Source organism: Gallus gallus, chromosome 3 (genome assembly GCF_016699485.2).
Source record: "Gallus gallus isolate bGalGal1 chromosome 3, bGalGal1.mat.broiler.GRCg7b, whole genome shotgun sequence".
NCBI classification, from domain to species: Eukaryota; Metazoa; Chordata; class Aves; order Galliformes; family Phasianidae; genus Gallus; species Gallus gallus.
The window spans coordinates 70556371-70582369 of record NC_052534.1 but is presented as its reverse complement, the minus strand read 5'-3'; the positions used below and the strand labels follow the sequence as shown (position 1 = coordinate 70582369).

The 25999-nt window shown below is 34.2% G+C and overlaps 1 protein-coding gene across 1 annotated transcript in view; it reads right to left on the bottom strand.

Annotated features, from left to right (window-relative positions):
* Window positions 1-25999, bottom strand: part of ASCC3 (activating signal cointegrator 1 complex subunit 3) — a 260498-nt gene that overhangs the window by 44982 nt on the left and 189517 nt on the right. Inside the window, exons 27-34 of the mRNA NM_001305211.2 lie at window positions 24433-24599; window positions 24163-24308; window positions 23940-24060; window positions 21877-22019; window positions 12265-12402; window positions 12043-12163; window positions 8471-8603; window positions 5859-5984 (exon numbers count right to left, since the gene is read on the bottom strand). Of these exons, the coding sequence (NP_001292140.1) occupies window positions 5859-5984; window positions 8471-8603; window positions 12043-12163; window positions 12265-12402; window positions 21877-22019; window positions 23940-24060; window positions 24163-24308; window positions 24433-24599 (1095 nt within the window). The remainder of the gene's footprint in view (window positions 1-5858; window positions 5985-8470; window positions 8604-12042; window positions 12164-12264; window positions 12403-21876; window positions 22020-23939; window positions 24061-24162; window positions 24309-24432; window positions 24600-25999) is intronic.

Below are 25999 nucleotides of genomic sequence, written 5' to 3'. Positions count from 1 at the left end.
AATTTCATCAGCTGAAAAAGATAGAGACGTGCAGGAACATAAAATGTAGATGAAGTTACACAAAACATTTAGGACTTAATGTGAATGGTGGCAATCATTTCCTGTTTAGCTTATGTAAACCTGACCTGAGATCTCTCTGGGAAATTTTTCATCAGCCTTGAAATGATCCTGCTATAACTGTCAATGCTGTGAAGTCATTTGTTACAGCACCATGTTTTTTATGTTCAGATTATACGGTAGTAATAGGGACACACATAATGAAAATCAGTGGCAGAGTCAGCCAAAAATATTAAAAAAAGAAACTTGCTAGTTGGAAGGCCATTGGAAACACAAGCATGAAAGACTGCATTCATGTGACTTCCAGAACATGTGCTTTCTGATGTTACAGTCCTGAAAGATGAATTTTCTTATGAGTAAGTTTGGGAGCAGCACAGACAGTTGCTTTCATAAAAAATCTTTTCTGCAGTTCCCAATTGTGTTTAATCTCATCAGGCTGTGACCTTTGGTGGCTGCAACATCTAAAACGGCACCATGCAAATGGTACTGAGTAGATGTCACAACTGATGGACTTTCATAGGCAGAGCCATGTGACAATATACCAACCCATTTCTGTTGTTAAGGCATCACTGACTGTCTTCAGTCTGAGACTGGATTGCTAAAATGCACCAGGGCATGCAGAAATATCACAGCTGGTAATCTCCACCTGTATTTTACTTGTATACATTAATTTATTGCATTCATATATTTGCTTTAGCAAATATTTTTCTTTTCATTTTTTCTTTAATCTTAGTTAATTTAACTTCAGTAATCCACTTTCTGATATTATTCCAAACAAGTCCTAAACGTCTGTGCTTTTGTCACTTAATTCTATACAAATCATTCTACTCTGACTGGATGAATATGATTTCACTTTTATACTGGAAAGTATTATGGAACAATGTTAATCACCATTTTTATTCTGCTGTTTTGTTCATGTTACCAGGGTTGCTCTGAAATTAGTGCCTCCAATTTCATTATGTTGGCCCATGACATCAGAGGCAAATACTGATGGTATGGCAGTAGAAGTTGAACCTTCCCACCAAAACTCCATTACATTTTGTTGCTGTGCAACTGATGTCAGCAGTGTGCATTAAGCAGAGGTGTGGCATTGAGTTTCACCATGTTGAAAAAAATTGCATCCATCAACACTTATTGACAGTTGTTGAATGTTTATGGAGACCAAACAGTAGATGTGTGCACACCGAGGTGGTGGGTAATGTATTTCAGCAGTGGCATCAGAAATGTGAAAGACAAGCTATGTTCTGAGTGGCCATGCACAACTTATCGTAACACAAAATGAAGTGTATCTCAATCAACTCATCTACACGAATCAGCAGATTATGGCAAGGGAACTGCATACATAGCTGAATATTTGCTTCAGTGCATTAGAAATGATGGTACCAACATTGAAATATTGCAAAGTTTGAGTCAGGTGGTTCCCAAAAATGCTCACACAGGAGCTGAAAGAACACGGTATGCAAGTTTGTCAGGACCTATCGAAGCAATACAAGGCTAAATGTGACAGTTTCCTGGACGGACACTTTCCACCATTATGATGGAAAGATGAGATGTGGTGTCACCACTACTAGCGAGAGTCAAAACAGCAGTCCATGGAGTGGTGACATGTGAAAACCCCAAAGAAGAAGTAGTTCAAGGTAAAACGATGTGCACTGCCTTTTTGGGTAGGAAAGAGGTGATCCTTCTGGATTTCCTGGAACTCAGACAACCCATCAACTCTGATCACTACCTACATCACAACGCTGACTAAGCTGAAGGATCGAACTTCCACAGTCAGGCCAGAGAAGACAATCTTTCTCTCGCAACACAACAATGCCAGGCCTCTCCTCAGTCTGAAGACCAAGGAATGCATTGCCAGTCTTGGCTGGACTGTTCTATCACATCCATTGTATAATGCAGATTTGGTGCCGTCTGATTTCCTCTGTTTGAGCCAATGAAAAATGGATTGCATAGGCAATATTTTCCTAGCAACAACACCACCATAACAGCTGTGAACAGGTCATCTCCACTGGTGCAGATTTTTACGAGTGTGGCATACAGGCTCTTGTTCGTTGCTGGTGAAAACATATAGCTAATGTTATAAAATAGAGTTTTGTAGCTGAGAATTTGCTTTTTCAGATAGCATTGTTATGCTCTTCATATCTATTATAGTTTTCATGTAAACAAATAGGAGGCATTAATTTTGGAGCAACGTGTATTGGACAAGCTCAGCTAGTTATAGCAAGGAAAGAAAATTTGAAGTAAAATATAAATGCATGATTAGTGATAACAGAATAAGCCTCAGATAATTTCTTTATAGATCATGATACATTCTTTCACATAAATAATAAAAGACTGAGACAAAGTGAGAAACGTTAATAATAATTGCCAGAATTAATATTTCCTTCACGTTGTCAGAAGGATTTTACACAGAAGATTAATTTTGCAAGTGCGTATGTATACATACACGCACACATAAAAATACATAAAAACCCACACATTTTAAGAGTGGTATGACGTATGTTCTCAGAACATCTAAAAATTAACATTCCACATGAAAGCTGATTCTGCCCAGCTTAACATATGTTGTAAATTTCTATTTCTCTTTTACTGCATATGTATCTGGAAAATATAACCTGATTTACAGACAATGTTTCTCATAGCAATTTTTCTTTTGTAGAACATTGCAGATTATAATCTTTTATAAGGGTAAAAGAATGAAACAGTCAAGGAATTCCAGCCAAGGAAAGATCTGCCCTAAGTCTTCAGTGTGCTAGCTATGACAGATGAGCCTCTCAAAATAGACCATTTCAAAGAACAAGGCACTCAGTTGATCAATCTTTAAACATGATCTTGATTAAGAAGAAAACATAAAGGTTAAAGTTGTATGTGGAGAGAACCCATTATAGTCCTTCACTGAAACAGTATGGGAACTCAGACTTAAACTACAGATTCAAAAGTCTCTACATTGCTTTGTGGAAGTGAGAAAAAAAAAAACAAACACCTTTGTATACTGAAACTGATATACTTTGTTAAGCAGTTTTATTTGGACCACCTTTCTTGTTTGCACATCATCTTTTGAACATGAGCATGCACATGGGTATTCAGCATGCCACTAACTGAAACTAGCACTCAGCTACTCCACTGTCCCAAATCAGCAGCTCAACTACTCTTCTTAACTATACATTTCACAGACTGCAGGATATGGAGATTCATTAGATAGGAAAACTAAAACGGTTTGATGAAAAAAAGTTTTCTAACATGCAAAGATTTTTTTTAACAACACTATTTATAAAGTCATTATTACAAGACTAACGAAGTATCTTGTGTGCCACAAAAAACATCTTTATTATTTACATCTTTAGAAGAAACTGGGCAACTTAGAGCAAAAGGATACTTTAATGTTTATCTCACTGTAAAAGTAGATCAATATTATTTAAATAATATAATTCAAATTACTTAAATTGTAAGTAAGACACTTCATGGTACTGGTTTGGAATAGAATGATCCTAGATTTGTTTATGCAGCTTTAATATACAAGTAGCTTAAACTGGCAGTAAATAAGATTATAAATCTTTTGCATATTACCTAAGACCATTATTTCGGAGATTTACAGCATCACATGCAATGCCTTTCATGCCAAAGAATCCCAAGGCAATTTACCAATCATGCATATGGGAATTACTTATTTACCACTAAGGTACAGTCAGTCACCTGCTGGCTGGAAAATAACTTGTTTCATGATGGAGAGAATGTCAACATTCCGAGTAGCTACTGTGTAAGTACCCAAAACAAAATGTAGTCATTGTGAAAAAATAACCTCCTAGAGCTCTGAACTATTAATGACCACAAATAGTTCTTGTCTGGTATTAGCAAGTATTTCATATATTAATTTATGGCACAGTAAACACCATAACTGCACTGCAATTTACTATAAGTTATCTTAACCAGCACTGACTTCATAAAACTCTTCAGTTTTCTTTTGATGTATCTCATTCAAACACTGATTCAATTAAAATACTACGTATAGCATGTATGTCCAGGAATGTTACTAACTGGCAAGTTTAGTAAATTTGGATGAAACTTTGTAGTAATTATTAACACATCAAAGAAAGGAAAAGTGTGCAAATCCATTGCATTCGTGCTTGGTATCTAGAAATGACCTCTCTGACAGAGTCAATAATATCCTTCACTTTTGTCTCTGCATGACTGAGTACAAAAGGAATGCTGAGTACTCCTGTGCGGATGAGACACTGGGGAAAGGAGAAAAACTTGTGAACTGTTCCAATCTGGTTGTGTGGTATTCCAACAAAAGACTCCAAATTAGAAAATTCAATTTGCATTCCTATCCTGCCATTATGGACCCCGCTAGTCAAGATCTGTTCATATTGCCTTTCACTACAACGACTTTGCTTATCACTCTGAAATAATGGGTTAGATCTTCCCAATTTCCTTAGAACACCTTCTGAACAGCACAACTTGCGTTTACATATTGATACTGTGATAAATCCACATTTTACTTTCCATAACAGTACACATTAAAGTATCTGCTAGGAAAAAATGCCCATTCGTGAACAGACCAAATCCATTTCAGTGGGAACTTTCTTCTACTCTTGGGAGAGCTTGCCTATAAGAGCATACTACATTTACCTATGAGCCATATGTTTTGTCTTAAAATACTACCTACCACAGATACCACATAATTAAAGCTTACTGAAGATAAACCAACTCTTTTGTAGAGCAATGCAATAGTAAAACATTTTAAAATAACATCACTTAGTCTTTATACTAAAAAAGAATATGCAGTTTTCTACGTTAGTTGTGGCTTGGATCACAGCTTTACCTTCATCTAACCTAGACGAAAGAGAATTTAGCTGTTTGTCCCTCTCAGACAGAAACATTTTTCACATGCATTTATTTGTTTTGTTAGTTCTAACACTGCATTTTTTATTTCCCAAGAAGATTAGATGGAAATTCTGTTCTGTGGGAGATTCTCATAAAGGAGCTAGATGTAGAATTCAAAACTAATGAAGACAGAAAAAAGAATTAAAGGAAGTTACTGTTCTGGCTTTTATTACCTGCAAGTTCCAGCATCAGTTGCCTGTAAAGAACTCAACTGAAAATTCACCCAAACATTTTAGCAGTAGCATGATTTCAGAAATACAATACTCTGTAATTCATCAAGTAATGCCTGATTCTTTATTTGACACATTATTTTGGTGAGTGAATGATCACATGATACATAACATACCATTTACCTGAAACAATATTATGGCAAAGGCAGGCTAGTTGCTGGAACAGCTCAGAATGATCTGCATACCAGCTGGAACTAGGCAGGATGATATCAATCACTGAAAATATTGCACACATGGTTTCACCAGGAACCCCTAATGAAAGTAAACTTTATCACAGGCAAACAGCTGATAGCTATTCTCTTATTTATTAGCAAAACTCAGTCTTTGTAGATCTTCTATAGAAAACTGGGCATAACATATCAATGTTAAAAAAGTAACACACTATAAATATAATCTCTAAAAGAATGTGATAATCTGCAGTTTTATTTTAGGGATGCTGATATTGCCCTCTCAATAATGCTATTTTATAGTTGTTACTAAATTGTAACATAAGTTATCTGCCAAAAATGCATTTATATTTAGAGAAAAAAAACGTGCACACAAGTTTCATTCCATGTGTGGGCCAGTAATGCTCCTACAGTAGAGACTGCTAACTATTCCAGGCTCCAACAGCAGCAGGATCACCTTTGGATCAACTCTACCCTAAAGCTACCTTTAGATTAAATTGCATTTGTATTTTATACTCACGTTGGGTTCATTATAAGTCGTCGGAAGAAATAAGTCCAAGTGATATAATCCATTGCATCCTGCTTGGAAGTAATAGTTCCAGCAGCAATTTCAGCATTCAAGTGGTCAGCCAGCACGTCTAACAAGCTGAAGAACAGGAAACAAGAGGGTTTTGCTAACTTTACAATCACAGAGACAGGTAATAAATATAGTTTGTACACTTGTGCATTAAAAGGTTTATTACTTTAAATCTGAAAATATTATATATTTATTTTCCAGTGAAAGAGAGGAAGAGAAGAAGGGAAAATGGGATGTAATTGCAAGGACAGTCATTTTCTTTACATGATATTGGTATGAAGCTCAAATTATTTTTTGATTGGACCAAGAATGCACATGTTTAAGTAATTCATGGAATGCATTCAGATGGAGCTACTCAGTGATAACTTCTGAATGCTGTATGTTGACCATATGATCGTGTTGGTTTAATCCAACAGAAAGTCATACAGAAAGACAAACAGGAAATGAAACAGTGGCAATAGCTTATCTAATACCTGGCAGATACTTGAGAGGCTATTAAAATTACATCAAAATTGCTACCCCAGATTTTTTCCTCATCTTCACTGAATGTAGGGAGAAAACAAACAAGCAAACAAACCTGGTTTTACCCAGAAATTACTCAAATACAGATGAGCAAATACAGTTTAAAATGATTCTTACAGAGTAGAATACTATTTTAGTTTCATTAAATGGAACAAAGACCTTCACTTGGGTATCTAATGAGATCATGCCTGGCTGCAGTTCAGTCAGGGAATGGTAAATATCTTTAAAGATTAGCCTGATTTTTCCTGTATTATAATCCTTTTACTTTTCTTACTGTTCTTTTCCTATTGCCAAAAGTAAACAATCATTAGGAATGAGTGCTGTATTTCAAACCCATGACCAGTGAGAGCACAAGGCCTGTCATACAAGTTGTGTACTCAAGTATTACAATTAATGCATAGTCAATCTCTTATAGAAAAAATCTGTAATTAAAAAAATCTGAAATTTAATTTTAAACATTGGAAGTACTACACAGAGCTGATAAATCTGCTCTCTGGTAGAACAAGATGAGAAAGCATTCCAAAACTAAAATACTTCAAAAAAAAAAACAAAAAAACAAAAAAACAAAAAAACAAAAAAAAAACCCTTCAGGGTTCATCTTTGAAGCTACGAAGCTGTTCAACTATCTTTGATGATCATAAAAGAGCAGGACAACCCTCTGAGTCAATCAGATCACAACCTACACAAAACTTAATGAGATTACATGTGAATCTTCATCTGAAAGTTCAAGTATTGTTTTTATATAGTGAAGGATATAGTATATCAAACTGCTGATATTAATAAATATATAAACACAAAACGACCTATGAGAAGTATGGAATAGTTACAATATTCCAAACAGGAACAAGATGTGACTCTTAGACTGAAGATATGATTTAGTTATCTACAAACATTGCTTACCTTCTTATGAGTAGATTTCCTGGTTTATTCTAGTGCCATGTAGTCTGGATATACCATAAACCTTTTAATCATGCTGCTCTTCTAACTAACTACTATTTTGAAGAAGTTCAACTCCTAGTCTTTTGTGCTAAGTGGAATTGCATCTTTATTGTTCTTTTTTTAATTAAAAAAAAAAAAAGCAAAAAAAGAAAGTATGGCTTGGCTTCCTAAAGAAATGCCTCCACATAGTTTTTTCGCAAAAAAAAAATTATAGAAGGCCCTCTGTGCAGCACAGAATTAACCTCCAAATTCACCTATCCATTTCAACTACATTTCACAGGTGGATAGCGCTCCTGAAAATTTCCTGATCAGACAGACATTCAATTAGGGTTCATGTTGAGGGACTAAGTTTCCATAGGAGAACAATACTGTGAATTCTTCATTGCTGAGAAAAGTTTTCATTAATGCACTTGCTTAATTAGAAGTCGAAGAATTCCTCCAGGAAACATGCATGTATAGGAGATTGATTTAAACTGGTCTTGTTTTTTTGTGAATAACTGTTTTAAGAACCAAGACGTGGGTTACTTTATGTTGGACAGAAAACAGCTACGTTCAGATAGGCAGTGAAAGGTATTTTTTCTATGTTTTCTGACAAAAATCTTGCAATTCAGAAATGAAAGGTGTTGAAGTTTAGTAATCATTTACACTAGGCACACTTTTTTTTTGCATACATGAGATTTTTAAGACGGTGTGGTATCTACACACATTTTCTAGGTGAAAAGTACTAGAAAGACACCTTTTATTTTTATTTTTTCACATTAGGAATTTGTAATAGAACTTCAGAGAGAGTTGTGAGGATCACAAATAATTGTCCTGCAGACCTATCTTGAAGAACAGTTTATTGTTTGAGACAACAACCAGAAGAAGAGAAGTGTTTGTAATATTATCTAGAAATGAATGAAAGAGTTCAACAATGCTTCAAGACTCATGGAGGAAAGGATAGAAGGACAGATAACTTTCTGTTTTTTAATGATTTTACTCTAGGACTCTGATATTTAGAAGATATTCAACAGAAGAATGTTTTATTTTTCTGTATCCCTCATATGTATTACTGTTGACAGTTTGATTAGCTTTTCTGATTGCTTCACATTTACCTGGATTCCACTGGGAAAGGTTCATACAGGAATTTTTTGTAGAAGTCTTTCTTGATATCATGAACTAGAATTACAGCTTTGCCTTGGTCATCAAATTGTGGTCTGCCTGCACGTCCCATCATCTGAAGTACATCTGCCAAAGAAACAACAATGTATAAAACAAACGTATTTAAATAAAATGTAGAGATAAAAGTATTTATTTCTGTATAATGTGTAGTAAAAGATTTTTTTAAAAATTATTTCTTTGGCCTTTTATGCTCTATTGGTTCTGACATAGCTAATTTTTTTTCCATCTCATATACATTTACGATGGACCTCTTTGTGACATAGACTATCTTCTTGCATACTTGAAGACCACCCATTGCTATAGTATCCAGGCCTACATCTAATAACAATTCCTCCTTTTCTCCCTCCATTTCACATACACCCCTCTTCTGATATCATGAAATTAAGGATAAGATAACTTGTGAAGCCTACAATGGCAACTGCATATAATTTCCCAAATTTCTAGTACTTGTCTTCACTATAAAAGATGCTCCCTGTACAAGCCTTTCTGCTGTATGTAATTTCCTTGGTTTTTAATGTTTTAGAGGAAAAAAATGGTAAGGGGAAATTCTAATAGTTGACAGCTATGATATCTGCTACTCAAACTTCAGGACAAATTGTATTTGTTACAAGTTGTACAATTGTTACAAGTAGAGAGGGTTTCACATCATATGTTGTCCTCGGATCATAATATATAAATTTAAAAGCAGGTAAGGTTAAAGCTTACTTATACCACTCTACCTGCAAATACTAGTTAGTTAGTGATTTCTAGAAACACAGAAAATACTAGTTTGAACAAAACATAATCAACTTGCTAACTGCCCACCAATATAGGTATGCTTATCATTTATCGGTCTCTTTTCATAATCCGAGAAATGCATCAGCATAGGTTTTTCTTTGTCTCTCTTAGCAGAGCTCTGATCCCTTTCTGCTGCCTTCAGCATTTAAGTAGGAAGAAACAATGGGAATTAGATCAAAAGTAAATTTTAAATCTTTATGTTAAAACTTATGTTTTGTGCATTCTCTGTCTATCATACCATATCCAAACTATCATACCTGCAGGGTATGTAATTTGCAGAACCTGGCATTTTAAAAAAGAATTTATTTGGCCTCAGAAGCAAAGTAACCTTTTTGGCCCAGTGGTCATCTGTGTACTGTAGTTGAAAAAAGGCAAGCCAGAAAGTATAGAACATGACATAGGAATGGACTATGATTTGAGAAACAGCTAATAATAAACAGAAGTTTTCAGTAACATTTTGACTTGTTATACACAAAAACTACATTAGACACCAATTTTTAAAAATCAGTTTATTCATTTTGTAAATCTAGAAGAAACACAAAATATAAAATGGAACTAGTTTGAAAATTATATTTCTGAATAGTTGTGTGTACAGGGGAAGATGAAACTTCTTGTTACTCTAATATGGTGATTTAAATTCTGCATAATACCACATAGAAAATGGACTTACAAAAAAAAAAAAAAATCAGGATGTGACTTTTGCCAATATTCCCCTACATAATTATTCCAAATCTATATTTTTTCTACTGACTGTATGCTGTTTGGCTGCTTTCAACCACTGAACTAAACTCCTGAAATATCAAACACTATCCAACTGGTTGAGTAAATGTCTGGTAACTGAGAGAAGGTCCTCCCCAAAACCTCTGACTTCACCGAAAGAAGTGTTTTTACTTATTTTGAAATTACTGAGCACTCCAGAATGATTCATTCTGTACTCCACTGCCTCCTTGTAGTTAAAACATCCCTAATACAAAAAGGCAAGTTCAGCAGGGAGAAGCCAAGTTAATGATGGAACAGTGAAGGCATATTTGAGGGCAGTGCTAAAGACAGTATTGTGAACATTTGGAAATATTTCCAAAAGAAACTTTAAATTTTCATTTAAGTACTGCTGAAAAATGGTATTACCTACCCATAGGACTTTCAAATACACTAATAATCTCTAGAAAGTTAAAAGTACTCTAAACCACAGCACGTTTCTTCATAAAATAAGGAATCTACACTTTCTGTTGCAGTGCAGACAACAAAATCTAAATTGTAGATGGTAACTTCTGTTAGTTTTCCCAGGAAGTCGTATATAAAACTCAAGAACTGAACAACCTCCACTATGCAAGTAATCTCAAATCAAAAAGATAATAAGCAATGAAAGCATAAACCTCTCCTAATGCCTTTGTGAGTACTTATACAAAATATTTCTAAAACAGCACAGTAAGGCTCCAGTGCTTACTGAGTTCCCAATCTCTTTTGAAAACATTATTTTACCTATTACTCTCTATTACAGTCCCACAGATTCAATGTGAAACGTAAAATATGAGTTGATTTCTTTCCTCAGCACTTTTCCCCATTCAGTAATAAAGCCAGTTGCCACTGTTCATCCAGTCAGGAAGTATGAGATACTAGTTCTCTACAAAGGCTGTTTGTACAGGGTTTACACGAGCCAGTCTGTCACAAAATGCAAGTGTGCATGGCTAAGCTCCCACGTCATAACAGAATCTTTGAACAAGAGAGAGAGTCAGCCTGGAAATAGATTTCAAGCTTCCTGAAGAGCACTGACTACTAAATTAACACCATGATGGGTTATTCAGAGAAGTAACCTGTGTATTACTTTCAGTTAGACCCTTTTTCATTAGTAAGCTTCACCTGCTAAAAAGATGTGTGGCTAAAAAGATGCAAGATCTCCATTTACACTACAGATAACATTTAAATTGTCTTTAGGTGTACACATCTCTAGCACGGTGCTGGATCATTTAATAAATTTTCTCTTATGAAAAGAGAAAGAGAAAACAGAACAGGAAACCTGGAATAAATTTAGCTTGTCTTCATTCTTCAAGCTTAGTACCATCCAGACAAATATTCTCCCTGTCTGAACTCTGAAATAAGTTCCTCAAGTGTTCAGTTTTCTAAGCTTGTTGAAAGTACCGCAGAGCAGCTTATGAAAAGGTGGAAATTACTGGAGTGTAGGAAGCAATAGAAGTCTATCAAATGAGGAATTCAAACATTTAATTAAGCTGATTATTTCTGAAGTATTACTGAAGATACTACACTAGCTAAAGTTTTTGTATACTGTCAAGTAATGACATAAATTTTATATTCTCATACATGTATGACTCAATTTTTGTACCACAGGTAAGTTTATTGTTAAAAATATGTTTTTATTTTAGAAAAATGTTTCAAAAATGACAAACTATTATTTGTGAGAAAACTTCCTTTTATCTAAATTACTAGACAGCTAAATACAACTCTGTATTGTCCCTTGATATCTATTTTGAATGATACACATTAACAGTACTTGAAAATGAAAAAGGATTTACAAAATGAAAACTTTTTTTATCACATAAAACCTTAAGAGTCCTCTTATAACTCCCATTAAACAAAGAAACCCATCCTCACAAATTCTAGCCTCTACGTAATTTAGGTATTCTCATTGGTTAGTTACTAAATAATTCAGATCATTTGCATATACTTGAAATACATTTCAGCATATGAGCATTCCCATAATTTATGTGAGTACCTGTAATGGGATAATCCACATAACGCCTTGTTTTTCCATCATAGTATTCTGTTCCTTTAACAATTACTAAATGAGCTGGAAAATTTACACCCCAAGCTAATGTGCTTGTGGCAATAAGAACCTAAAACAGAAAGAAAGATTAATGAGGTATATGTAACAAAAAGCCAACTTTTAAAATTCCATGTAAAACTCATTATAGAAGGATTCAAAGAACAAACATACCTGGATTTTACAGTTCACAAACAATTCTTCCACAGTTTTCCTGTCTCTCTCATGCAGACCAGCATGGTGCATGCCTATTCCAAAAGCAAGAGTCAGCTTCAGATTTGAATCTCTAACTGTCCCTATAATGTCATTCATCTGTAAGAGAGCAAAGAGTTACATATTTTAAAGCAGAATACTCAGACATTTTAAAACTTTAAGTGTTACTATTATCTTATTTTTATAGCAAAGATAATTTGCTCAACTGTTTACACACACAGGAAAACACGGTCTGCTCTTTGAACAGTCCTTTTCAGTCTAAAAAAATCAAATACTATATTAAGAGGGGGGAGAAACACAAAGCTACATGACTTCATTGCATGACTAAGAATGGATAAGGAAATGAAAATGCTGAAAAATTTGTGACAGATCTGCAAATGCTGTGTATTTTGCTCCGTATTAGTCTAATGCAATTCCTGGTATAAAAATATAGGAAATCCATGCAACCAGTAACATAACAATCCTGAAAAATAAATTTGGTTTTCTTGTGCCTATGAAAAGATAGACATGTTTCTACAATAATAATTCTGCAATTATTATCTGTGAACAGAGCTCTTGATTCACATGCTGAAAAGCAAATTCGAGTTAATGTTTTGAGAGGGAGTTTGTAATTTATAGATTCAAATCCAGTAGCAAAATCCAACATATAAAAAATATGCCTTAATTTGAAAATTAAAAGTTTAGATACAAAGTTAGTTTTTCTACTCCCCCCCACATTTCATGTTTATGACTATCTGGAAACCTTTTAACTACTCTCTACATTTCTTGCCTAAGTTTTCATGTAATAATTTCCGTAATAAAGTCAACTATTTCTGTAGACTACTTCTGTGAAAAGCACCTCGCAAGTAACAAACACAAGCTTTGTAACTTTGTCTTCCTTAGTGACTTTACCCCTCAATACTCTTTCCATTGTCATATTTCGAAGACCATTTATTAAGTTATGTGATTTTCATATAGTTATGGCCAGGAACTTTCAAACCTCATCCCTTATTAGTGGTTTCCTGGTGCCACCAGCAGTGGCATAGTGATATTGCATACTTATAGGCAGCATTTTTCATAGTTAATCTAGGATGTATAGCCAAGATTAAGGAAAATAGTCTTTAAAGTCTTCTTTAAAAAAAAAAAAAAAAAAGTGTAAGCTCAACTGAGTATAATGAAGCACTGAGTTTTCATATCTGCGCAACTGCGGTGATAAAGTATCATTTTCACTTTGACTCTGAGGTGTTGCACTTCTGAAGTTCAGATCTGTAAGTTTCAATGTTTTCTACATTTTATAATTGTCGGACCTTAACATTAATAAAATTGCTTCTGTACCTAAGCCCAATTAACTCTAGCATCCCCTAAAGTTACAAAAAAAGCTAAAGAATATTAGAGTCTATACAGAGCATTAAAAAAAAAACCACAACAAACCAAACAAAAAAATAGGAAACCCAAACAAACTGTTGGGAAGAGCAAATTACAAAGCAGTTTAAAAAGTCTTTTGTTGAACTAACAGTGACTGAAATAGGATATAAGCAACAGAGAACCAAATTTACAAAAATGTTATTTAAGTTTCAGCTTTGTCCAATCAGTCTGAACTAGCTAATGAAAGCCCCGAAACTTCATTTTTTTCTTGTAATGCAGCTGTCTGGATGTTCTTTACGCTATCCTGTATCGTGGCATGTATAAGAGAAAAGGATGCACAGAAGAGAGTGAAAAGGACTATAAAACTTTGAAAGGAGAGGAAGCTGGAAGAAAAAAAGCTATAGACTGAGAAGTGAAGAGGGAATAAGTCTGTTTAGGAAAGGGAAACAACAAGAGGGAGACATAAGGAGAAGAGAACGAAAAGAACTGAATGAAAGGAGGATATGTTAAAGGATAAAGTCTATCTGTCTAGATAAAATCAGCAAACTTTTGATTTCCCTAGTGAGCACGTAGCCATGATTGTAGTGTAGACAACATTAATTATGACTCATCTTAAAGATTTCTACTTCTAATACAAAAAAATAACTGCATAAAATGAGAGCCTGTGTACTGTTTTTCTTTACGGTTATGACCACCAGCTATAGTAGTAACTGTAGTCGATCAGCTATATTAGTAATCATATATTCAAATATATTAAGGCTTATTTCCCCCCCACCTCCCACTTCAGACTTATGAAGTGGTATTAACATAGTGCTTAGATAGACACTGAGAAATAACAGTTTTATGTATACATTTCAGAGAGGAGGAAGTCAGATAAGAAGTGGAAACCAGCACCAGGAAGTATCAGGAAAAGACATGAAAACACAAATTCATTTACAATTTACTTAATTTCTGTGATTGAAAATTGACAAAAGGTATTAGGTTGCTTTTAAAAATTAAACTGCTTTTAAAAATTAAATTTTTAACTTCCCCACCACCAATCATCACTTTATGACAATCACATCTTTAATATAAGGGAACAAGTCAGTTACAATGATATTCATTTCATTATTCACGTGAGCAGAATTTAATATTGGGAAAATAATGAATAAAATCCCTTTTTCTCTAGAAAATACAGTGATCAAATTAGCTGATTTGGATTTGTCTATAGCAATTAGATTGCTCCTACAGTACACTACAAACATGCAGTTTTACAGCGTTAGGTTTTTTCAGCACAGAACCTGAGCTAAACCTTTTTGTCATATAGCTTCTAGCATATAACATCCTAAATTCACACAGTTGGGAATTTATTCAAAGATGTTCTTCTTGCTTTTACAATCAGCGGTGGTTGTTTTTTTTTTTCCTCTGACTTGTATTACAGCAGTGGCCTGTGGTGCTGTTAGTCATACCTGCAAAGCAGTGTAATTTACCACAAGAAAACTAAAAAACCCTTAGCAGGAGAGCTGGCACATGTACTACTATCCTGTCATTTTAGCAGCAGGGAATCCTAGTCATTTTTAGCTGACCTCTTACTTTCACATAAATCAGTGTAATAAACACAACTATTTTACCCATAGGCACAATCCAAGGCTTAAAATTCTCATGACGGTTTATTTAAAAACATAACTCTCTCTCATGTCAATTTAGTTTTAAGAATATTATCATTTTTTTTTTTAAATTAAGAATGCTGGTGTAATTAATAGTTTCATTAAGCAGAAACAGACACACCATCTTGACTATAAAACAAGTCAAATGTTTCTACAGTGTTACAACTTCATTTGCTGTTTTTGAAAAAAAACGTCAACTCAAACAAGGTCAAAGAATTATGGAAAACGTATTTTAAAAATAAGGAAAAGTACATGCTACTGACATAAAACAAACACACACACACACACAAAACCAAAAAAAACCCAACAACACAGGACACCTGTAACATTGATTCAGGGAAGCTATTGCAAGGAGGAATTTTCCCTGGGCTCCAAGACAGGCAGGACTGGGCCCATGCAGAGAAGCTTCTGCTCTTTTTCACAAATCTCTTGATGAACACAAAAAAAAAACCCCAAATCCTTCTGTGCTCTCCTCTAGCATCAATTTGACTAAGGCTTCACCTTTTTACTAAAAACCTTTGAAAACCAAGAAATATTTACTGCAACATACGGTATTGCAAAATAATTATTATGGAAAAATAGCCTATTTCGATCTTGTATATTCTAATCTCTGAACAAGCTAGATTTCTCTCAGACTAGTAAGTAGTCATTTTCTTTGTTCTTGCACATATGTAAACTGTTGAACCATTTACTTTAAGCTAATAGAACTTTTTTATTTTTTTAAATTTATTATACTTAAAAAGCTTTTGTAGAAAGATAGGATTCCATTTAAGTAGATACATTACCCTGTGCCTGAAATACATTCCAGTCAGAGTATAATTCAGCAAGTTGATGACAATGCTGGCTCCAAAAGAAAGGAGGAGACCAGATTGGACAAGAATGAGCTAACAGATTGTGCAGCCCAATTCTGTCCCTTTGAGTGTGATATATTGTTTCAAGATGCTAAAAACCCATACTTTCTCAAAGCATATCTGTTGTGCTGGTTTTCCCATTTTCACAGAATCCTCATTATTAGTACTCTGTACTCTTTTCAAAGCACGTCAGACTCAGACCATATGCCACTGAATAATGCTTATCAATTGTCTAAAATGCCCAATAGAAGAAAGATGTGCCAAACAAAAGAATCATGAAAGTTATGGAGTCTTTTAAAAAAATAATTACATATTTCACATCTGCTGCAGATGTTAAGTGAAATAAAAACATCTCCTTGTTATAACTAAATGTTAATTTTTTATGACACACTTTTGTGTCATAAAAAACAACATCTTGTAGAAGGAAGCTGAACTTCTATAATGAGTGTAACACTTAGAAATCATTCTTGGTACCTTCCTGATCTTTAAAGACAAGAAAAATAAGTCATCCTAGAAAATTAAAATCTGACTTCTCCTCATACTCCAGAACTTTCCCGCACACCACAAAATGCTCAGAACAGCTCAGACAAGATTTTTCAAGAAATATTAAAGAAAAGATCTAAATAGTTGAAATATATCATTAAAATCTATACTTTTAACACTAACATTTCTTTAGAAAGACAGCAATATACCCATTCATAACACAGACCAGATAGTTCTGTTCTTGTCTGATAGCGCTGCACTACTTCAGAACAATAATACGGAGATAACAGGTTATTTGATTTAAAAGTTAGAGAAGAAAACGTCATCTTTTGTCTGTCCAAAAGTCCTTGTGTTTTTTGTTTGTTTGTTTGTTTGTTTTTTGTTCTGCTATAGAAAACACAACTTTACGGTAAAATTTAAATTTGCTTTCAGGCATATGTCTATGCGTATTTTCACATACTGTAGACACACACACATATAATTAGCACACATGTTTATACACTCACATCTCTAAAATCTTGAGATCGGTATGAGCCTGATTCACTCTTTCGGAGTCAATGAACGCCCTTCATTCAAGTGCCCTTGTGTTCAGTGGGAGCTGAATATTGCTTGGTATGGATGTTATTGAATATTACAGCAGGTATGCTTGTGCTAAAGGATTTTGGTTATTTCTAGAGGTCTCATAAAGAACATTAACAAGATGCAGATGGTAAAATGATGCACAGAGTAGAATGCAGAAATCATTGTGGTTAAAGTTAAAGCTGTAAACGTGGGTACATTTCTTCTCTTGCAGTGCAAATATAATTAGAAAAAAATCCAAATATCTGGCCAGGAAATACATTTATTTTAAAGCAACCAAGCAAACTAGAAAATGCTTTGCTTGTTTGCTGTTAAGAACTGCATTCTATCCTCAAACAATAAACAATAAATACAACTTTGTACTTTTTTTTAGGTTTAAAACAAAAAGCAGTAAAAACATTACAGAAAAATAAATAAACTAAAAACTTAACTCTAAGAAATTCTACAAAGATTGCAACATCTACCACCACCATCACAGAAAGAAAGAGAAGAAATTGTTCCTCTTCACACAGCTCCAGATGTAGAGCAGTATATATCACATACAAGCTTACCATCACAGACTGGTGGCACCCTGTTTTAAAAGGATAATCTGAGCTGTTGTCCCTTTTAACAAGTTAAGTAATGGGTCACAAGCTTGAACATGACAGTCTTGGCTGACAGCTCGAAGTCTGAATTTTAGTTAGTAATTGCAGATTTATAACTCAAGCAGATTTACAAATCATCTCAAGATTACACAAAAAAGAGGGGTAAGCATAAGGTTTTATTTTTTCATTGGCATCTGTTGGCCCACTGACACGGATGAACTATAAAAAGAAGAGAGGAATTACTCAATTTAGAGGAGCCAGTCTTCTCTTTGAGATACACTGCCTATTCACACTGCTGTCATGATGCACCTGTGCCTCATAAGTAATAGTGAGGAAGATCTTTACAGAGTGATGTCTACTGAAGAGTCCTTGAAACTACTGCAAACAGTCAAAAATGGCAAAGGCAGCATCTTCAACTGTTTCTTCACTCTTTGGTGAAAAACAATCTCTGTGTTGGGACTATACATTCTAAGAGGGATAAAGAGCTGGTTTTGGAATGTGTATGGACAATGCATTTTACAAAAAAAAAAAAAAAAGAAAAAAGGCAATGCATCTCTAAGGCTCTAGGATAGGTGATTGTTCTTTCCTCTTCAAAAGACTCAGACTCTACTTTTTGTGAGCAGTTCTGCTGAAATCCTGAAGAACTAACTGCTAAAACACAATTTTTGCATGTGCTATGCCTAGCACATTTTTGGAGGTCTCCTTGCTCAGACAAAACTAGACATGAGATATTTAAGTATACATTCTTATAATGAAAATCATACACACAGCCTGAAACTAATTTGAATAGAATCTATTAAACCGATCTAACTAGTTTTGTGAATTAACAAGACCAGGAGAACTGGGTAAACAATCAGTACTAGAAACATCAAGCTTTATCAAGTACTGTCTCATCTTATGAAGACTGACTTGTCTCAACATTCTCAATAGCTTTCAACAAGTTGAGTACTGCGGGAATAAGGGTATGAGCAAGAAACTACATCAGACATGAAATTCAAGGAAAACATCTAGGAAGAATCCTCTTCAAAACTGAATGGAATTGTTGGCAATATACATTCTCCATAGATGGAAGAAGAATAAAACTCCTTTTCAACTATAATTCAATTGCACTTCTTAGACCACTGATTCCTTTAAGGGAGAGAAGATCTGTGATTTCTCCATAATGCCGGTATGGTTCTGTCTACTTTGGTGGCAGTGGATGAAAACTTGTTCCTGTATGTTACTTATATATACAGATATGTATTCCAGAAGCTTCATAGAAGATCATGTCCTCTGAAATATAACTAATTAAAATATCATCTGAACTTCATACTTGGAGCTGTGTAGCAGAGGAGGTGGCTTTCCTTGTTACCAGAGAGGACTGGAAAGAGAAATAATCTTGAGTTTTACGAATAGAAGCCTTGATGGGCTTCTATAGATAGGAGATGCTAATGAAAGTCTGGGGCTACCACAGCAGAGAGAGAAACTCGATAAACTACAGGGTCTACAAAGAAGATAAAGGAAACTAAGATGATGATCCAGCTGATAAACACATAACAAAGACAAAACATTGTCTCCTCTCCCCCATTCCAATTCCCAACAAATCCTGAATCTCTCTGTTACCACAACTGAAAAGATGCTATACTGGCTAACAGAGAAGAACTATTTTCCTTGGTTCTAAGAATCTGTGTCTACCTCAGTATGATTCTCCCAGATGTTATTAGCGATAGCATTGCTTAGAACATTTGAAGTAGCCTTACAAAACCTGCCTACTGGGAAGCTAACATAAGCATAGAATAACTCTTGGGCATCATGTAGCAAAATAAATTACACAAACAAATGAATATAACCAATGTTTCCTTGACAGAATTTTACACTGGTCTAAATTAATATCATACAAATAAGGATGAATGAAAAAACGTGCCAAGACCTATCATAAAGTCTGTAAACTCTGTATACACCCATTTATGAAAAATGTCCTATATCTCAACACACTTCACAATTAGTGTTTTTAACTTCACTACTAGTGTTTTTAACATTAAGGCATTTGTCTTTAAGTCCCCCTCAATGAACACTGGTCTACAAAAGACTTCCAAAATAACAAAATAAACTTCTAGGCTTTAAAAATAGACAAAAAACAACAATTTATTTTTTCTAACTGGTCCATTTTTATCTCATATAGACTTGAGAAACACTTGAATTATGTGAGAAAGTGTTGAGGATAGGCAATGTCTACTGTACAGAAGGTATTACCTAGTTCAAGTATGTAAAAAATTATACAGTAATAAAGAGATTTTTGCCTATTTCACCTAATTCAAGCTTGACTTTAATATGACTTCAAGTTTGAATATTTAAATAAAAAAAATATTCTGGATAAAGAAGTAAGCAATACATGCATGTTGCATTACCATAGCTTTGTCCTTTGCTTCAACAATAAATGAAATTCAGGTTAACATTGCTCATTTGAAACACAAAGCTACAAACTGGTTCCCTGACTACCTAAAGCAATGTCCACTGATCTTGTAGGTACTTCATACAGTTATTTTATGGAAGACGTTGGTGAGATATAAGAACTGTGGACATAATCCTCTGTCTTTTGAATTTCCATAATTGAAACTCAGTAATGTGGTAAGCATCTTTGTTATGCTTCAGACATTCAGGTTATTAATTCAAATACAAATCATATGCAAATGTTATCAAGCTAGCAAATGCAAAGTCTGTTCGCCCTTGTCAGCTCCACTTTCTGAAAATATATGTATATTCTGAAGCAGATGAAAATGTATAGCCTCTGACAGGGTACAAGATCGGAAGTCCCACATTCAAATACTTTTAATAGAAAACCCTTTTCCAGAAAGTCTCTCATGCATAAGTGAAGAACCTTCCTTCAGATACAGTTCTTTTTGGGACAGTAGGGGGCTCACAGGACCCAGGGAAGCTATTCAGATGAATGCAAGTCATCTAGAGCAAGCTGCATGTTGCGTATTCTAACTGTAGGTGAGATTACTACAGCAAACCAGTTCAAGGTACTAGAAAACTCTATTAGGCAGTAATAATTTTGATATGAAACATTTCTGTTACACACAAGAAAACAAGTTAAATGGACATTGTAAAATTAGAAAAGCAGCATCAGATTAAGATGTGTTCTAGTACTAGCAGTTTGTCAGCCAAGACATGCATTTTCTCCTGTAAAATCCATCCAAGGTAGGCAGGATATAAATGTTATGCTTTATCTCAGTGAAAAATTTATTTATTTATCGTGAAGAGCAAAGGCAAATGTTGTCTTATCTAGAAATCTATACTTTTGGCATATAGTTTTTGGTATACGTATATATGTTTCATGTAACTGTTGAATATTCAGTTTTTACCTCGTACTTACGAGCCATGCATTTTGCTGTGTTTTGGTGATAACACAGAAATTCCCATGCAGAAGGTGAGAGAAAGCTAACTTCCAAAATCTAGGAAATCTGAACAACATTTTTTTTTCCCAAAGCAATGATGTACTCAAATCAGTACCATTAATCCAGAAGGAAATAAATAGTTCTATATTCAGAGCAGGTGTGGAACTGAGATCACTAAATAAAATTTAGCATACATTTTGTAGAATGCAAACAAAACAGAATATTGAATCGATATTTATTATTTGAACACTTTCTTTTCAATAAATTAAAGTATTGTTAGGAGGAACAATACAAAAAATGTAATTAAAGATTATATTGCATGAAAAGAAAAACAATGAAAAAAATTGGTTTAAATTCCTATTCAACAGTTACATGCCACAGTTTTCTGGCTGTAAACCTGGGAGAACATAGCCCTGCTCCTTTTAATCTTTGTATTTATGTTAAAGACTTGTACCATGTAATGTAAGTTGTATGGGACAGTGGAACTAGCATTAATAGTACATGAGCAGGAAAAAGAAAATAATTTACTTTCTAGAGTTCAGACCTTGCAAAGATGTTTAAATAGCCTTAAGGCTAGTTTTAATACACACTTGAAACACGTATTTCAAGATTTACCCTCAAATCACCCTTTGTTTTCAAATTAATTTATTTTCAAATAGACATCAGTAAGACAGTAGAAAATCAATTAATTCAGGTAATATTATTCTACCTCTCTTTCATCCATCTTCAGCCATTGTTTGGGATCATCCTCAGTAGCTAGGAAAGCTATCAGATCTAAGGAAGTAAGCCTTGTTTGACGTCTGGATGATACAAAAATAAGAACAGGCTTGGCTGGAGAATGGCTTCGAATTGCTGTTGAGAAAAACAGAACTTGAGAATTGGGCCCTTTAATGGCAAAACCCACGACTTCTGCTTGTAATACCTACACAGCTGATATACTCTGTAATACCTCTGCTGATATACAGTATGAATACTTTGTTCTGACAGATAGATACAATTGAGTATAAAACACCTCTGAATCAAAAATGACACAACTGCTCAGCTGAATTGAAGCTAATTTGCCCTGTTATTTCAGTGATAATTTCAATATAAAAATTTAAGAGAAGAAATTAGAAAAGAAAAAAAGAAAACGAAACACAGAAGCTGGGCAAGCTTTCTAGACTTCAAAGATTGTGCATTTTTCTGCCTTAGCCCAATAAATAAGTTATGTTTTTCTAAGCTATTAGGATATGTTGTCTTTGGCTAAGTGCCATCAAGGCCCAAAACTTGCTTTTTGCTTGACTTGATTTACAGACTGCACAAATTCATGTCTGCCTGCAAAATATCATTTCAATGCAGTAAAAATAGAAAAAAAAGGTTAAAATGGCAGAGAGTAACCTATGAATAGCTTATGGTGGATATCATGGAACAAAGAAATGTTGTTTATTAATTACTGTGACGCATTTAAACCAATTATGCTTTAGGACTTTCTTAAAAAATATTTTCTTGCCCTGCCCATGTTTCAAAAGTTTCATGTTCCAGCAATTTTTTATGATCTCAGGAATAAGGATTACATTGAAGTGCTATAACTTTCACTGCATCATGGCAAACAAGTGGGGGAAAAAGTCTTTTTTTTTTAACATCAGCAAGCGCTAGCAGTATAGACAGTTGTATGTAGTTTGAATACACTCTCAGCAAATCCATTTCTGTTTTTTCATGTAATTCTCATTCTGCTGATTTTGTTAATGAATTATTTCTGAAAATTATTTCATACTATACAATATTACATATCATTCTTCAGTTTATGAATACTATCTTGCATATACACATACTATATAACTGTGAAATTATTGAAAAGGGATAATTAATGTGTATTTATAGCTAACAACTATATATGCCTGTATATCTATATATTTTAGAAACCCAGCATCTAATGGATTTCTGTTGCTTCTGGAACAGGTGTGGCATAACAGCCCAAGACAGATTTATTGTTCATTAGTGTTTTTGTACAACGCTCTTGTGGAGGTGTAAATAATCTGAGCTGCCAAGATTGGTCTCTAGTCCACAATCAATACTTTGCTTCTGTCATAAGGATAATTAAAGCAGCTAAAAAGTCACCTCACAAATGTCACCTCAAAATCAACAACAGTTCACATTACAAAATTTATACTGAAGGTTATTTTTAGGTGATATAATAAATATTCCTTATGCAATCAAAATAAAATACGTTCCAATAAAATATAAGAGTTTTTCTTAAATCTATCCTGCACGCTAGTTTTGTTGCAAATAAAAAATTGAAAACAGAAGCATATCTGGATGCACTACAAATTTTGAATTTTATGGTTATTGCTTTGAAACTAGAATTATGTGAGGTTAGCCTGACTTGCAACTTCTGTTTACAATTTTTAATGCTTACATACAGTGGTCCATATGAAAGTGCCTCAGCAGATTAATAATATGAATGGTTTTATTGCTTTCTAAATTTCAAATATTTTTACACAAATGTTTCTTTATGGTGTCAAACACTAAGAGAAAATATGTTTTATTTTCCCTTCATTAGTACTAATTTTATTCTTATGTTCTAAATACGCTACATTCCACCGTTATATGTTGCATGTGCAGCGCTCTTTACATTTCAGACAAATGGCTTTGGGTCATTAGCAGATGCAGATTCCTCCTCTACATGCCAAGAGGACAGACGGTAATACATGCCGTAAGTGTGCTGCAAATGTACTGCGAAAAGTGTTCAGAATCTTGCTTATAAAAAGGGAAAATGTCTGGGAGCTTGCTTACCCTGAAATGCAGGTTTGTTCATGCGAGCCATACGAGGACAGTAATGCTGGCCAGGGAATCCCTGAATGTGTACCTCTAGAGGAACTGGACGCACTGAGGGTCGGAAGTTGAACAGACCCATCTACAAGAAAATATTTTTTTCAAGTTTAATCTTGGATTATCTTATAAATCACTGTTCGGCTTTTCTGCAGCACAAATACATCTTCTGAAACATTTTTTGTACCTGATTAATATTTAGCCAATCAGCAAGATCTCTGGCATTTGCTAATGCAGTGGATAAGCCAACTACTCTTACAGGCTTCTCTGTGTGAGATGAGATGAAGTTTGTTCGAGACACAATGACTTCCAGCACCGGGCCTCTCTCGTCCCCTAGTAAAGCACATTGAAAAACAGAGGAAAAAAAGAAAAGATTCATCTGTCTAAGTACAAGCACAGTTCTTCAAATGTAGCAATGATTCTGATAAATAATAAAATCAAAGAAAACCATGTTCACCTAGCAGATGGATTTCATCTATGATGAGAATGGAAACTTTCTGAACATAGCTTCTGTTCTGCCAGCTTCTGCTGACACCATCCCACTTCTCTGGGGTAGTAACAATCAGATCAGCTTGAGCGATAGCTCTCATATCAGGAGTCACATCTCCAGTCAACTCTACAACCCTGTAATCAAGAAAGATATTTTTTCAGACTACATAAAACTGGCTTCATAGTGCTTCAGAAGATCTTAGCATTCAAACACTAATTATTAAAAGACAGAAGAAACAAGATTACACAAAATCAGATTGTTTCTGACCAAAAACTTCTAAAAAGATTTTCAAAGCTCTTCTGAGATAAAAAAAAATTTCTAGTAAATATCACATAAATACCAAGTATCATTCCTTTGCAACATTACAAAAAATGAAGAGGGTGAATATGAGTCCCAAACAATATATTGTTTATTTTTCAAAAGATACTACAGAAGATTAGCATGATACTACAGAAATGTTAGCATGTTACAATGTGACTCATAACATCCTGTCATAGACAGCACAAAAGCCTTCTAAACCAAGTTGCTGCCTGCTTATGCGTGTAGATCTCTGGTTTGAATAATGAGGCTGGACAGTAGCATATCCACATTTGTTGGTGAAGCTTCATCAAGTGTAGAGCAGAAATTATGCCAGAGTCATTTTTGGGGAATATTAGTGGAATTCATGCAGCTGTTTTACTTTATTATCCTTCCAATTTCTACAAACATTATTTGAGATCCGTCATTTTAGACTGAATTATTTTTGATGTTTCTGTAACACATTCTACATCTAATAAAAATCCCTCAAAGTAACATGCCTCTTCTATTCAATGATTAAGTCACAAATATTAAAATCAATATTAAAAAGGAAATACGACCTGAAAATATTTTAAAATGATGAAATAAATAATTTATTCTCACACATCATTAAATAACAGCAACAACTAAAGAAGTGCTGCCAATAAATAAGTTACTGCTATGATAACAGCAGGAATCTCACTGGTAATTCTGTGTACACCGAGTAGTACCTCCTCTTATTGAATACTGGGGTGTGCTTTGAGTTTTAACTCACAAAAAAGCTGTATATAGGAGAGTGAAAGGCCTTATATCCTATATGTATATTTTTTATCTCAAGAAAGTGTAACTTTGGAAAACATCAACGTGACTGATACTCCTTTTATGTCATAAAGTAACAGCTGATCTCCAACACCTGTGAAGATCAGCAAGAAATTCATGAGGCCAAGGAACAAATCTATATTCCATGCTTTATATAAGACAGACAATATATGAGTGCTGCTACAAAGTTCATGTAACTTCTATGAGATCTTTGATAGATGAGGATTCCACTGAACGCTTATTTTGAATTGCAGTTTCAATTACCAAGGACACTGCAGAGAAAAATCTCAGCTTCATATTTGATATACGGGGAAGTAATGAGGATGAAAATACGTAGACATCAAAGTGTACCTCTTTTTTCACTTTTGGTTTTGCTCTCACAATGGCTATTGATAGCATTTAAATTTTTTTTAATTACTAGAAAATTGAAGGATTATAT